Below are 17,166 nucleotides of genomic sequence, written 5' to 3'. Positions count from 1 at the left end.
AAACCCTCGGAGAATTTGCGTTGTGGAATGGGGATGGAGGAGGGATGGAGCCGGTCACAATCCACTGCTGGATGAAGGGTCCCCCCCGCGTCCCCCACAACGCACACCTTTCAAGATCCTGTGCGATGTTTATAGTCCACGTAGCACCTGATCCACCGCTCCCCTTGGCGGTCGTGCTCTTGAACACGTTCCATCCCTTGGCTCACACTCCGTTATTACCCTCGACCGTAAAGCCATCATCGTCGTCGTCATCATCATCCTCCTATTTTTTTCGACGTGTTCCAATCCGAGCCCTCACCACTCACTTTTGTCCACAGTTTGAAGGATGCCATTCACCTGCGTATGCGTCTCTCTAGTTCGCAAGTCCCACTCTCTGCCACTCTCAAAATGCAATTGCAAACACGACGATGGCCATCTCCGTCGTCCACATGCACGCGTGCCGTGCACGGGCGGAGACTGATGATGATGATGATATCAGCAAGGCCGAAAGAGCGATCCGGCCACAACACACACAGGCGACAAACAATGTCAACGTTGAAATAGAGCCCTTGAAAACACACACACACACGCTAAGCACACGCCACACTAAGCAGCGACGGCAGCGTGCAAACTAAAAATAATCCTCCCGCTATCGCTGCCGCATGACTAGAGACGATTGCGCCACCGAAACAAAACACAGCAGAGCAGGAGGAGCAGGAGGATGAGGATTGCGAGCACCGTTCACGGCCCCAACAATCCACTACCGAGCCACCATTACTGTACACACACACACACCAGCAGCAGGAGCAGGGCCGCCACCACGTAGCGTTATTTCACATTTTAATTTTAACGCAAAAAAAAACACCACTACTACCACCACCACCAACACTCTACTCGCAGGCGCACGTCGTATTTTCTGACGGATGTACACACAAACGCATGATGCACACGAGGCATATTAACAACAACAACAACTCACCCCTCATGGCTCAGTCGTGCCCTCTCGTCCGCCTCGCGTCCGCACCATTTATGATAAATATTAAAAAATAAACACGACGACGGCGGCAGAGACGGCGGCAGAGACGACGGCGGCGGCAGCAGCAGCAGCGGCGCATAAAGACGATCGACGCGAGCCGGGGACACGTGGGGGCCGCTGAGGGGCGGGGCCAAATGTGGGGGGAAGGGGGGGGTGGGAAGTGGGGGGGGGGTTGTCGCTGGGGTGGGGGGAAGCGCGCGCGCGTGCACCCCCCCCTGCTCCGCCCCTCCCACCGCTCCTCCCGAGTCGCGTCTCGCGCCCGCGGTCTCGCGCGCTGTCTCCCCCCCTCAACCCCCCCCTTAACCCCCCCCGTCAACCCCCCCTTCAACCCCCCCCGTCAACCCCCCCCCCTCAACACCCCCCTCAACCCCCCCCTCAACCTCCCCCCCTCAACCCCCCCTCTCAACCCCCCCTCAACCCCCCCTTAACCCCCCCGTCAACCCCCCCCGTCAACCCCCCCCGCCAACCCCCCCGTCAACCCCCCCGTCAACCCCCCCCCTCAACCTCCCCCCTCAACCCCCCCCTCAACCCCCTCCCCCTCAACCCCCCCCTCAACCCCCTCCCCCTCAACCCCCCACCCGTCAACCCCCCCCCCCGTCAACCCCCCCCCCTTAACCCCCCCGTCAACCCCCCCGTCAACCCCCCCGTCAACCTCCCCCCTCAACCCCCCCCCTCAACCCCCTCCCCCTCCCCCCCCGTCAACCCCCCCCCCTTAACCCCCCCGTCAACCCCCCCGTCAACCCCCCCGTCAACCTCCCCCCGTCAACCTCCCCCCCTCAACCCCCCCCCTCAACCCCCTCCCCCTCAACCCCCCCCTCAACCCCCCCTCAACCCCCCCCTCAACCCCCCCTCAACCCCCCTCAACCCGCCCCCTCAACCCCCAGCCCCAGCCTTGCTCGTCACGCGCGCGCGGCCGCGTGAAGTTCCCGCTATTTCCACCCCCCACTGCCCCCCCCCACTGCCTCCCCCCCACTGGCCCCACCCCCTTCCCCTTGGTCTCCCCCCCTCCAACTTCTCCCTCACAGCCCGTCCTATCCTCCACATTGCTCCCCCCTCGCCACGCATGCGCACTGAAGAACGCTCCTCCAATCTCTCGACCCCACCCCCTCGCTACTCCGCCCCTCCCACAAATCCCCCATCCGCACCCGCCCCTCGCTCATTCGCAGCCAATCATAGCAAGGACCCCCCCCCCCTCCCACCCTCTCCTCTTCTCACCCCTACGTTCATGAACCCCCCACCCCCCACTGGTTGGAGCCCCGCCCCTCAACACCCCCCCCCCACCCACTGCTCCTCTGCAGCTCCCCAACTCGCAATGTTGTCCAATGAGAGAGAGAGGATTTCTACTTGCCACGTTAAAGGGAAAAAATAAGAGGGGATTTAGTTATTTTTTGTTGTTGTTGCAGGGGCGTTGTTGCTATTATAATGATTCCCGTATTACGGTGTTATTGTTATAAAAAGCGTTTAAATGCAGTAACTGTTAAGTACTAAAGAAATTACATTCTGATGAGTTGGGATACAAATGTGTCAAAGGCAATACTGTACACTTCAGAGCTTTAAAAAAAATCCAGATTATACTGGCAATTGTTTCAGAGGAAACTTGAAACATTGTTTTGAAAGTATCTACTTTTAGATGATCAATACTGTAAAGCTACATCAAATATAAGCGTACACTACTGACATTTCTAACACCAGGCGAACAATCATGAGCATGCAATACAGTACAGTAGAGTACTTTACAAGCTACTCAGACTTAGAGATACGACTGGAGGTAGCAAATACTCTCCCCTATGTGGGTTCTTTGCTAACTTAATCCATTGCAAAAGTGGCGAAATGTTTATACTGTGGTCTCTGCTGTGACCTGTGGCATGAACAAAAGTGGAAGCACATTTGCCACGTCCGGTACTTTGCGGTTCCAGCCCAGTGGCAAACCCTGGTTAATATTTACAAAATGCTATGCACCGTCTACTGCATTGTGAACGTTTCAGATACGGTAATGTCAGGAACAAAAGAAAAAGCCATGTGTATTAATTTGAATACTGTACTTGGATTTTTGCACATGCAATGCACATGATGGTTTCATGAGTGCAGTACTTAATAATTCACAAATTGTCTCCCGCTTTTGCAATACATTTCATATGGATAATTAAAAAATCGCTTTTTCTAGAAATCACAGTCAGAACATATCCGCTATTACGGGCCAAAAGCATTGACAAAAAAATCGGAACAAAATATTAAATTAATCGTGAAAATGCAAGAATGTGAGGGTGGTGTAAAGAGCATTTATCCAGCAGTGGATAGAAAATAAATAATGTTGATTATAAGTGAGATATCTGACATTCTAGCAGTCACACATTGACATTATTCGCTTCTGTTTGGTGCCACATTTATAGCCCAGGCCATGGTAGTTAACAATGGGGGGGGGGGGGGGGGAATAAATGTCAAAACTTTAAAATAATTATTAATTCTTAAATTAAATGGTGGCTCTGAATCAATGACAATTCATTACATTGTTATGAAGTTGACTCATTCATTAGTGCCTATTTTAAACATTCAAACAACTTTCACTTTATACTCTATGAAGTGCACATGCTTTGATATCATAGCCAGGCATCCACTTTTGCCATTCCTTTGTGCGCAAACATGCACTTCATCGGCTGTTTATGCTCCAGTGTTTATTCCCCAACCCCAACAGAGATTATCCATTAAGAGAATGTGGTTCAACATAACTCTCGTTTTTTCCCCCACTTATTCTAAGTCCAACTTTGAGACTTTGCCCACGCATCTTATATGCAAAGCATTTCTTGCATGCCCATCATATGACCATTATCTGAATGACAAAACTGTACAAAATGGACATTCTAAGTTAATAATTCTAAATGGATGAGTAGAATTCTGCTTCCTATTAACTACATATGAGAAAAGTCGTGGAGAGAAATGGTTGGATGGGGTTAGGTAGTGAGGTAGCGTTGACTGACTCCTTTCCCTATACACTACAACACTCGGATCACTTAGTGTGCTGTATAGGATACCCTTTGCATTTTGAATCTATGCTAGAGACTCATGAAAATCCATGAAGACCAGGTACTATTCTACATGTCCAATTACCCTACAATCTAAATCTATAGCAACTGAAGCAATGACATATGAAGTGTGTTTACCACTCGGAGTAATGTATGCTTAACATTCAATAATTTAATGTAAAAAAATAGTGTCTATGGCATTCAATAAGTTAAATATGATTATACCCCCCCCCCTCTTCCCCGTGAACTCCTACAGCCACGACTCGAGAAAACTCCCCCCCCTCCCGTGTCTATATAAAGCCACAACAGCAGATAATTTTCTCACCTGAAGACGGACGCTTGTGTTGCGACCGAAACGTCGTGTTTTCTTTTATTATTATTTCTATCTACGTGACTTTACCCACGTTAAGGATGTATTTACATATAAATTATCGTACATATTGAACCAGGTGTCTATTGTCTTTGGTTCCCTGGGTCTCCTCCCCAAATAATCTTGCTCCCCTGTGTGCCACCTACACACTGTCGTCACCCTTTGAATTAGGGCTAAGCTTAAGTTTGAATATTCCCTGCTGTTTTTGTTACCCATTTCCCATGGCAATGATTAGTCTCGTGTTCTTAAAAAGTACAGATGTAATTTACGTGTATTGATTCATAAATATTTACTTTATTAAAATGTACACGAGCGTTCTGAATAATGCAAGCGCAGTAAAATATTGTGTCAATTAAAACATGTAATGCAGCACTTTATTTATATAATTGTGTGCCTTACACACTGCCAACATGCGTACAACAACTTAAAAAATAAGTTACGACTTTGGCTGCCAAACTATAGCTTTCAAATCACATTCAGCCAACATTTACATTTTATGTAGCCTGGGAAATTCTGCTGACTACATCAGCCAGCTGCTTCTATTTACAATGCTGGGATACAGTCATGCAGCCAGCTTCTGAATGGCCCATTGCCTTCAACACCCACACTTAGCATGATCCCACCTCCTGCAATGCAAAAACGATCTCTGATTGTTCCTGGTCTTCAAACGTAAATATGAACTCTGCCAGATGTGTGTTGGGTTGTACCGTGCGTCGCTCAGCATCATGTCCGATATTTCGCTTCAAGTGCAGGAACTGAACTTAGTTCCAGAAGAAGCAGCACCCAGAGCATGTGGATTAAAAAATATCGGGCGTCATATCGACGGCAACGCGCTACAACCCAAAACACATCGGCGAGCTACAAAGCACAACCTGCGCAGTGCAAATATAAAAATGTATAAAGATATTTGATATAATAATACAAAGCTAATTTTCCAAAGGTTAGACAGGACAGTAATGAATTTGGGAAATACAAGCAATGAGGCTTCAGACTGCATTCATCCGCTCCCCAGCTCTTCACACTGCTTTGTTTACAACTAGCACACGTTGACAGCTACTGTAATTAATTTTTGCTGATAGGAAATTACGTGCAGAATATGCACGCTAATTGTGATTTACTTTAATGCAATACAGAATTTATTTTGAACATCTTAAAAGCATCTAATTAATAGTGAGAGCGTGTTTGAATGCCAACTGCCAGTCATCACCAGTGAGGTACAGAATATTACATAGCTCTCAAGCAGCAAACACAATACTTAACCCATGAATGGAATATGAATTCGTTAATCTTACCATTAAAGTAAATAGATGTTCTGTAAAACATTATATGCAACTTGTTTGCATTGAGACTATAATGACGTTGCATACAATATAACCTTGCATTTAATGTAACTAATAAACGTAAATACCAGTTATTTTCTGGGATCTTGCAATGTATGTAAATAATTTAATATTAGTTGCCAAGCGTCAGTCATCTGTTTGATGGCATCACCGAAAAAAACAAGGAAAAGGCTAGCCTGTCAATGGTATAGACTATATCATGAATATAATAGGTCCCTTGGAAATACAGGTTTGATCATATCTTCACAGTGCCCAGCTTAACTATTTGAAAGATCTGTCCATATATTGCTTTGCTGTCTACCAATCTATAGATCTGTTCATCGGACTATAATGTGCATTTGTTGTTGAAGGCTTTCAAATCAAATTTGTTGTTGAGTTCAATGGGTTTAGTTGCAGAATAAAATAACGTACTGTAAACCCATTTGGTCATGGCTCACACAGAAGCTATGTTCAACAGAGAAGGGTTGAGACAATTTGAAAATGTGTGAAATGGCGTTATTTTCGATAGGCAGGGGAGTACATTGTTTATATTGGTGTGGTCATTGCGAGATGGCAAAATGCCAAAACTTCTGGGTGTGATAACACCAATAGTGCATATGCCGTCAGGAAATCAAACATCAGAGATGTGTAATGCTTAATTATAATCAAGTTCTGCAGAGGATGATACGAGCAAGCATTGTAAAAAAATTTTACCTACACGGAATAATACTCTTTGGTTCTTTCGGTAAAGTCACGTAGATAGAAAAACAAGCAATCGTCTTCAGGTGAAACAATACAGCAGGCGGACTGCTGAGGCAGGAAGGAATGTAGCGAGAGAGCTGCTGCAACCAAAGGTGATATACGTTGATTTGAGGCTTTCGTGACTGCAGGAATCCATACTCTTTTGTTCTTTCGGTAAAGTCACGGGGGTAGAAATAAACGCAATTTTATCTGATAAAACTAAATTTTATTTTAATTAATTTCTAACTACGTGACTTTACCGAAAGAACCAAAGAGTATGTTATATACGTTTTGCGGTAGGTACAACCCAAGGGTAAGTTGGCGGGGCTAGAGATGGAAGTTGCAAGTAAATGTAAGATCGTAGAGCTTGGCAAACCTCGGCTAATCCGAGCGGGAGGAGCTGCCGTAAGGGGCAAGAGGGTGGGGTGAAATTCACAGAGGGGAAAAAGGTGATAAAAAAAAGAACAAACCTAGCAAACTTAGAATTATATTCTTGGTTCTTTCGGTAAAGTCACGTAGAAGGGAAATAATAAAATAATATAAATTTATAACAATACAAATTCTCACGACGTTTCGACTGCAACACTGTGTTGAGGTGTGTGCGACACAGTCGAAACGTCGTGAGAATTTTTATTGTTTTATATTTCTATTATTTCATTATTTCCCTTCTACGTGACTTTACCGAAAGAACCAAGAATATGAATCCCTGCAGTCACGAAAGCTTTAAATAAAAACTTAGAAATGTGATGCAACGCAGAGAGTCGGCCAACACAACAGTTAACACTTTACCCGGTTGATCAACGTCCTTCCAAAGATTGCTAAATTTTGCATCAATCTTCTCGGTTGAAGTCATGTCTGAGGTGTGTGGAGATCCTCCCCGTAGAGGCGGTTCAATCTTGATTTGAAGCTTTCGTGACTGTAGAAATTCATACTCTTTGGTTCTTTCGGTAAAGTCACGTAGATAGAAACACAATTTCCACACAACTGCACGAAAGCGTCCTCTGGTCTAACACCGTTTGAGATGAGGCTCAAAAGAAAGCTGTCTCTGGCGTGGGCCAATCAGTTTCAAAGACAATGCATATATTATCAGAGTATATTTTTTGTTTGCATTTTGACCACAAGTATTGTGGTTAATGCAGACATGATTCCTTGTAAAAGGTTTAAGTTTGGTGTTTTAACAACTTAACACCTGTTTTGTTGCCAGATAAAAGGGGAAAAACTTATTCTCATATTTTGCTACTGGCAAAGGAGGTCCCACGATATAAATGATACTTTGAATGCATTTCCTCACGTTAAATTTCGACTCAAAATCAAAATGTGATCAAGTTGCCTTCAACAATTGCTTACTGTGCCAAGATACCCTGCTTGATTTGGGAGGGTAGGTCATAGGGCAAGTTGTAGGGCCATTTGTTTCCACACATCGGTGTCATGTGCAGGTTTTTGGGAAAGTGGCCAGTGTTAAATTTAACAGGTAATTTCTATAAATATCTATTGACTCTGTTATGAATGTTATCGTTATAATGGGGAGGAATCAAATGGGTAAAGGAGGCGAGGGAGGATGAGTGAATGAGGCATTGGGGCATGAACGCTGGTGAAAGCAGGAGAGGTGGGGCAAGATAAAGAGAGTGGAGTGATTAGCGCGCTGCGCTACGAACCCGGCGACCCGAGTTCGATTCCTGCTCATGGCCAACACCAGTGACAATTATCTGATCTGGTCCTGGGCCTCCCCTAGGTCTACTCACCCTCAAATTAGTACTTGGTGCAGTATGTAAACATGTGCTGTGCCATCCTTCATAGGTGCTTGCTAACAGCACTTGCCCCAACAGTCTGTTCAGGCTATACGGGGAATCTTTGTCTTTGTTGGGGCAAAAGGAGTCTTTGGAGGACTCAACTCTGATATGTCTCAAACACGATCTCGTAGCTTTAAAAAAAACTGACCATCTATTTCACAAAAGGATTATTTAATGGGATTCTGGCACCTGTAGAAAAAACGACGAACAAACCAGGAATGCGGTTCATCTTAAAGTAGATTAGGATTCTATATGGTTTCAGGCCTTTGAAAGTATTCACCAAATATGAATGTCTAGGCCCAGATACTAACAGTGGGAGTTGTGCCAACAGGATGTACCACAGCAGGAGCAGTCCGGACGTGGCAAAACACAGTGATAGCAGTTCGACGCATCATAACACAGTGGGAGCAATGCCGACAGTGGAACACATTGGTAGCAGTCCAACACAACAGAACACAGTGGGGCCTGCTTAGATGTGGCAGAACACAGCAGGGGCAGTTCCGACAGTAAACACCTTCATCATCTTATCCTTCATCATTATCATCAGCAGTAGCAGCGGGAGCAGCATTAGCAGAAGTATCATCAACAGCAGCAACAGCTGCAGTTGCACACATTGGGATACACCTGTGAACTAGTGCTTTGGAAGCATGGAATGATGGATCACATAGATTTGTTAAACTCCAAAACCTTGTGAGCTGCGTGTTAGAATTCCATCGCATTATCATAATGTCATGGATAAATCTCTGTCCATGGAAACAGCCAACTAAATGAATCTCTGATCCATCTGAAAGTGTGCACACTAAGTAGGACAGGTCTACTAAGTAAGGAGCTGTCCCATCTCCATTAGTGATGCGGAGCCAGCATTGGAAATTCCATATTACTGTGACAGAGCTCATGTCTGATTTTATATATATGAACAACTGTCAATACTTTTTATTACAACTGATCCCATTAAAGTATCAAATATTACTCAAAGGAAAAGGTTAAATACCTTGGTTACCTACTGCACATGACCAACACAAAACCACGAACGTAGACCCTTTATTGGTAAACAGAAGGTAAGAGGAAAATAACCTGTCCAAGAGGTACACTACGCCGTGCAATGGACAGCAGATGTGCCAACACGCCACACAGCCACCAACGAGGTGGCACAAGTACAAGACCCTTGCTGTCCGTCTGCTGCCTTTATGTGACTGTTGTTAGCAGCACATGAGGAATGATGAGGGTCATGGTGATATTGATGGTGCTGATGATCATGATGGAACTCAGTCATAACCACTCATGTGGCTGTGTTCAAGTGTGCCGATATGAGTGCCTATATATACAAAAGCGGCCGGGTGTGGTGCTGGCCACCCCACCTCCTCGTGTGCCGTGCCGGGTTTCATAGGTGCTGGCTAACAGCGTAATGTAAAAAGTGTATGTCTATGTGTGTACGTGTGTGTGCATGAAATATTGCATCGTATTATCCGCAGGCAACATTTTTTTTTCCATGAGAAGCCATACTCAAAACAAGTACTGGGTAGCTAAAACACAGCACTTTTTTTTCGTGAGGAGAACAGATGGGGCATATTCCAGTTATATCAATCAGTCAGCCTTTAAAACCTGTGTTTGTCCAAAGACCTTGCAGCTGTTGTTGTTGTTGTTTGTGCATGCTATATCTGTATTTATATTTAGTTTTAATCTGTCAACGAGATTGATCTGCCAGTGATGAGCAAGAACTGTCAGGAATGGAACAGATCTATATGTGATGCAACAGATCCCCCGGTGGATAAAACTAATTTCTAGTTGGGTGTGGCAGGTGCCTTTTAGTTGCAGAATTCCTGACACATTGTGGCAGAGTGAACGAGGCACAATGTCTCATGCCAAGTTCCACAGCCACTTTTGGGGCCATTCCTCTGGCTGCCCTCTAGCCCAACCAATTGTGGAATTTCACCAAACAAACCGAAGCGTAGCAATAATACAGTCCCATAATGGTGGAAAAGCTCCCTCCCCCCGTTCAATTGCAAATGGCAGAATTGAACTGATTTTAAGCAAAATCAGCCGCCATTCGACCAAATCAGGACAGATAGATGGCCCGAATTGCTTAATAATTAGGGCCCCATGTGTATATTTATATGAGACAAATGTTTCATGTGTATGCACACTGCAAGGCGATGTATGCGTCTTTTTAGCCTTGAAGGTAAGTAACGACGTTTTACAGCCAGGGTTATGGCCAGGCAGGCATCGTTTCACCCGGCCGCTTTATTTCTCATAAATGAATACCGCGTGAGATAAATTAAGTGTGAATGCACACAGCGGTTGTCCAAGCAGTATCACTGATTTTCAAAATGTCTATAGAAAAATTGAAGTGCTTACAATGATTACGAGTGACACTTTACAGCTGATGCCAATGCACACCCCTCAATTTATTTTATCTCTTCACACATCGTGTAGCATGCCGACGACACATATCAAAAGGTTAACATTTAGCCAATAGCCACCGACAACTGGATAATGTTTTACAGGCAATGATTATATTATAAAGTGTCGATCATAGTTTACATAATTTTATTAATATATAAATATACTTTCTGTGCATGGCACGTGATTTAAAAAATGCACCATCCGGTTACTGGTATGGCGTGTAATGAAGACACAAGCAGATGCTATGATAATCCAGCCACATTTCTCCAAAATGTGTTTGCCAGGTTCATGCGACGTATCGTCTGCCTTGTGCAAACAATTTCCGAGGCTCAAGCAAATGTACCCCCCATGTATGGTCACAATATCTGCTTGTAATTCACACACGTGTATCGGAAACACACGTGCATGAAATACATGCATTTACTCATCCTTCATACAAATGTACAGCTCTTTGTCTGGATGAAGTCCACCTCGTGCTGTGTCAGTTGTAGGGGTTTGTTTAACCATAATGGACCATGGTGTTCAGTGTGGGCGAGGCCATTAACTGGTTTAAATATCACACGCCGCTGATGCTAGTCGTAACTGGAAACAAACTTAGGTATGTTAAGTATGCTAAAACAAAACACTTTAGAGCATGTTGTGTTTGTACATTTCACCGTATATCTGTACTGCACCACAGTGCATATTGTCCACTATATATCAACTTAATATGTACAGTATACACTGCATAATTAGTAATATATAATTCGTAATATATACATTGTAGTAAATCTACAGTATTAGGAAATATTTGTTATTATTGAGATTTCAAAAGACAGTTTTTGTGCCGAGCATACACTCTAGTTTACATATTCTTGGTTCTTTCGGTAAAGTCACGTAGAAGGGAAATAATAAAATAATAAAAATAAAACATAATTAAATAAAATTCTCACGACGTTTCGGTCACAACACAAGCAGCCGTCCTCAGGTGAAGAACAGAGCTGTCGGAAAGACAGCGTCCCAATGAACACCGCCAAGCTTGGCAGCGTATTTTTAAGCTGGGTGGGAGGAGCATAGCGCCTTGACAAAGGAGTTTACCGAAAAAACCAAGAAAGAACCAAGAATATGAATCCCTGCAGTAAAGAAAGCTTTAAATCGAAACTCTAGTTTACAGTGACAATAAATGCACTCGTCAGAACTAGATTTCGCACTGTTTGTTTTTAAAAAAACATTGTTGCAAATTACAGGATACCACGTATTCGTTATCCTATTGCCCTGGACGACTATCATTTGCCTGAGCTGTATGGTCCGCGAAAACTCCTATTACCCGCAGCCCTATTCATTCACATGATCTCCTGTTAACGGTGGATAATTTGATACATAATTGCATCCAATTACTCGCAATTTTGTCGCGGATAAGTGGAATCGAGTGCCACATTTTTCCTATTATCTACAATTATCCGTTATTTATTTTACCTTCCCACGGATAAGTGGAGCAAATTCACCGATAAACCTGCGGATAATAGACGGGTCCCCATCTCAAAACAGTCAAGAGGTATTCCATAGTCATTTACAGATACCCATGATGTGTTTCGCAGCTGGGGCATTTAGCAAAGTTTGTGGGGGATAATAGCCAATTCTATACTTTTTAGGCATAAGCAATTAAAAAATAACACTTATTACCCAGGAACAAAAATTGTTACATAGTGTTACAGTTCCTCCTCACTTTGGAGATTTCCGAGGTGCCTCTGACAGCATGTACAGGCGCTGACAAGAGGCAGCGCTTGTAAATGTTTCAACAGGACTGTCGTGTTACGTCCCCTCTTTCATATCATTAGTAATCCCCTTGCTATCAGCAACTTCATTGGACATTGTTTGCACGCATGATTGTAATTATGCGAAACACGTCCTTTTGAAAATTAAGCAGACATGCCACCCGTTTATTGCCTCCGCTTCACAGAGATTTACTCACCTTCCAATCAGAATCGTTGCCGATTACTGCTTTTATATACCAAAACATTATTGGGATGTGATTGGCTCTGCCAATATTGGAAAGATTTTATAAATGGACTTACTGCTGACCATTTTCCATTCGCCTCACATACCGATAAATATGCTAATATCACAGATAGGATATATACCTATCTGTACTTCATCAATCAACGTACGTACTGTGTGTACGTGTCTTCTTACAGGTAGGAACAACAGTTCCACACTGCCCACCAGGGATTATTTGTCTGTCGTGCATAGCCCCTCCCAAACATGTAGCACGCTCCTGGATTGGTTGAAGTGCGTCACGTGACCGCGAGCTTTCTGGCATGCACGAATGCGCTGTCCAACCAAGTTCCTACTTGCCCACTCCGAAGGAACGTGTTTTTGAGCGAGTTCCACTGCTATGTTAGAACCATCTCCATCTCCCCGTTGGATTTGTTGCACTTTGAAACTGTCACCAAGATCTCCACAGACTCACCCCTGCCTAACTCCCTCCTCTCAATCCACTCCCCTTTCCTCCGCAAGCATGGCCTTTTCCCAGCTAACCTCTGCTCAATGGGATATCACTCCTTCTTGACTGCTCTCCCCCATTGCCTGGAATTCCTTTCCACCCGCCCTCCGTGCTGCCAACTCCCTGCCTTTGTTCAATTCTAAGCTTTTCTCCTCTAACTAGTGACTTTCTGCTTTATGAGGTATCTTCAATTGCAGCTTTACTTTTAAAAAGTATACAGTCGTGACACATTAGGGAACTTCATCCTGAATATACACTGAAAAATGAGGCCTAGATATGCAATTTTGGATGATTCAAAAGGTTTTTTGTTTCAGATTGATCTGAAAATGTAGTATCGCATGAAGTGAATGTCCAAGAGGTTACATTTGTGCTTTTCCTGGTAAAAGTGCTCTCAATTCGATGTTACATGATGTGACACATGGCACCACTTTAATGAAAGAATGAAAATTTAAAAATATTTACAAAGAAGTATTGCATGATTAAATGAACAAATTCATTGTTTATTAAAACCCATAATGTTTAGTGGAAAAACAATTAGAGGTATCAACTTCTAATACATTCGAAAACCCAACGAATCAAAACACGAAATAACATCTATAATTGGGCCTGAAAATATGAAAAGACGATTTCCGTAAAGATTAAATACGAAACTCATCCATAATTATATATATACAATATGCTTTGCTATACATTTTAAGGCGCTTTGCAGAGAACATAATTAGTATACAAAAGCTTCCATTCCTTTTGGTGACAGTAAAAAAATAACCGTTGTTATTTTTAATTATCCTGTCATTTACATATACGTTCCATTTGATCGCTTAATTTTAACTAACACTATAAAAAAAACACATTGAACATAGCAGATTACAAGTAAACAACAACGACTTGTATCACCAACTTGAGCGAAAAAAAACACCATCGTCATTTTACAAACAACAGAAAGGTAAAGGAGCAATTTCAGTCTTAGAAAGTGCGTGCTTCGCCAGCCGCATGTAATCATTATTTATTTCCCAACCTCCAAATAGTTCGATCGTAATAATCGTAATAATTGTTGGAGACGATATTGACAGTGTGTCTCAAAAGTTAGCCGTATTTCTCACAGCCGAGACAAAGCCATCCTGCTGATCTGCACCCCCCCCCCCCCCCGCGGTTCCCCCATCAAATGCCTGACGTGTTCAGGCAAGCATTATCAGCAGATATGAACACATCAAAGACGCCACGTGACAACCTTTATAACTTGCGAGTTTTTTTTCCCTCTCCTCCCAACACCCTTTGATTTTAATGTGGGGAGGGAGATGAGGAAAGGGGGGGGGGGGGGCTATGCTCTGGGGAATATTTTTTTTTCTACAAGATGACAGTCCCTGTTTGAGAGATTCAGCCCGGGCAGTTTTCTGCATTTCTGTGTTTTGTGTGTGTGTGTCTTCCCCCATCTCAAATTGGGGTTAAATTTGAGATCTAATGCACTCTTAGTTACTTACACATGTTTGGGTGGAGCTTTCTTACGCTTGTAAAACGGTGCACTGTAGATGGACACGCGTGAAAATTCTCAACAGCTCATGCCGGGATTTTAAAGCTAAGAATAGTCACAGCACGAAGAGTAGAACATTGGATTAGAGAGGGCCCAAGCTTGCCTGATGTAACCCACATCGACATCTTAAGCTTTCTCCTCCATACCTTTTCCTGCTATCCAGTTGAAATCTTGCACTTAAACCCACGGTAATCATTACAACATAGATAACAGATCAGATGTTTACGACGTACAGTATTGCATAGGCAATGAAATTCATGCATAATGACATCATTTATTTATTGTGTCCGCTGGCTCGTGCAATGGCTTAAAAATAACGCACAAAAAAATGTCTACTTAGTTTTAAGAGCGTGCCTTACTATCTTTACATTGTCAACAGCTCATCCTTTGGTTGTTCGGCATCAACCTGCTTTGAGACACACGACGTCTTTTTCTTTGTATCTTTCATAGCATGCAGTCCATGCATAATTGATGATCCGATGAAGCCTAGTCGCTTTTGATGCATTTAATTTTGAGTTCCACCAGATATGGATGGGGATTAGCACGGTATGTTGCATTCACTCCCAACTCTCTCGCTCTCCCTTGCACCCCTCCCCCGGTCTCTCTCTCGCTCTCTCCTGAGAGCCATCATGCCTCGTTAAGCTGACGAGAGTCATTAAGAGCCCACAATGCGCCAACGTGGAATGTTTTCCGACGCAGTAGACACTGTGCGCATTAACCTTGACACAGCCAGTCACTCTAACTCCGCCCCCAATTTTCTCAGTTGTGTACCCCTCCATTGCATTGCTTGGACACGTATTGTGCGTCTGTGAAACATGCAGTTGTTTGACAACAACAAAACAAATTGGCTTAAATAGATTTCTAAGAAAACTACGGATTTGTTGCAGCGAATAAAGAACTGATAATACAAGGACTGTGTTTTGAATTAGGATGAGTTTCAATTAACCCAAATTAAATGTGTTTGTAATTTAGCAATTTCACATAGCACAATACAATACAATGGCTCTTCAATCTGAAAGTTACCGTTACCAATGGTGACGCCATTTATCACTGCGAGACCATTTGACAGTGAGCCTTAAAAATGTCATGAAATATTTACATTTATCGATATCCCAGAAAAAAATGAACGCAAACAAAGAGTGACGGGGAAAAAACAAGACACGATAAATGTTTGCGTTTTATTTGTACGTTTTTTTGGTTGGATATTGAAAACCACACTGTAATTCACATCCCACTATCACAGAGCTCCCCTTTCCCACGGTAATGTGAGGGGGTGAACATTAGGCATCCTATTATCCGCGAATCCACAAATCTATTGCACGCATGATCTCTGGAACAATGGGTGTGAACTGAATGAATAGGAATGCAGATAACAGGAGTTTCCATGGCCCCTATAGATCATGGGTAATAGGGTAACGGCTTAGTGGAGTTCTACTGTGTGTTGTTTCGATTTATGGTCATATTAAGACGTTGTATAAACCAAAATAACATTGTGTAGTACTGTAGTTACTGGTGGTGTAACTGTCACACGTGGTGTCTCTCTCCTTGGTTATTATTATTTTGGATAGAAATCCTCTTTACAAATCAATATATCATTTATCTAACATTGAAACTTTTCAATGCAGTATATCAAACTATTGAGTTAAAATAGTTTCTATGTAATATTGACTTACGCGTATTAATATCGAGTAAAATGGTAATTGTCACATTACTCACATGACAATCCCCCTTTTGTAAAACTTGAATTTATCGATCCCAACATAATTACGTTGTGGTCTAATGTTGTGTATGCTTTAATGAAATCCCTGGCAAATATCTGGCATTGCAGTAATCATATTTACGAAGTATAATACTGTGATGTATTCCGAGAACTGTACAGCGTACCTCAGCATGTTTCGAGGACTGTATAGTCTACTAGCTGTACTACCCGGCTTCGCCCGGGACTTGGATCCACCACGCCCGGCCGCCTTTGTCTCCCAAGTGCCGATGCTAATACGCCACACCAGTTACTCGTTTGAGGCTGAGTCGACCTAGGGGAGGTTCAAATAATCGTCACCGGTGGTGGCCGTGAGCGGGAATCGAACTCGGTTCGCCGGGTTGGTAGCGCAGCGTAGCGTTAAGCACTACACCCACCGCTCCTCACACACCACACACGCACAGACACACACACAGACACACGCAGACACACACAGACAGACACAGACAGACACACACACACAGACACACAGACAGCACGCTAAGCACTACACTACCGCTCCCCACACACCACACACGCACACACACAGACACACACACAGACACACACACAGACACAGACAGCACGCTAAGCACTACACTACCGTTCCCCCTACACAACACACGCGCGCGCGTCCATAGGTACACATACACGCGCTTGCTGCAGACACACACGACTTTCAGGGTGCGTAAGGCAGTAAACGACTGAAATAATAAAGCGGCAATGCTGTGCGAGGAACGCCTTAGACCAGCAACACATTTGT

At 43.7% G+C, this 17,166-nt stretch overlaps 1 protein-coding gene across 3 annotated transcripts in view; it reads right to left on the bottom strand.

Moving 5' to 3' along the window:
* LOC133346609 (nuclear receptor ROR-beta-like) overlaps positions 1-17,166 on the bottom strand; it is a 140,767-nt gene that overhangs the window by 32,944 nt on the left and 90,657 nt on the right. The window contains exon 1 of one of the 3 annotated variants that reach the window (XM_061558299.1): positions 959-1,057. The exons of the other annotated variants lie outside the window; for them this stretch is intronic. Within the exon in view, the coding sequence (XP_061414283.1) occupies positions 959-965 (7 nt within the window). The 5' untranslated portion in view covers positions 966-1,057. Of the gene's footprint in view, positions 1-958; positions 1,058-17,166 lie in introns of those variants that run through there. 3 annotated transcript variants of the gene reach the window in all.

The sequence above is a fragment of the Lethenteron reissneri genome, chromosome 24 (assembly GCF_015708825.2).
Source record: "Lethenteron reissneri isolate LAM-NWPU_2019-01 chromosome 24, ASM1570882v1, whole genome shotgun sequence".
NCBI lineage: Eukaryota > Metazoa > Chordata > Hyperoartia > Petromyzontiformes > Petromyzontidae > Lethenteron > Lethenteron reissneri.
Note: the sequence above shows the minus strand (reverse complement) of the source record. Positions and strands in the feature narration are given on the sequence as shown.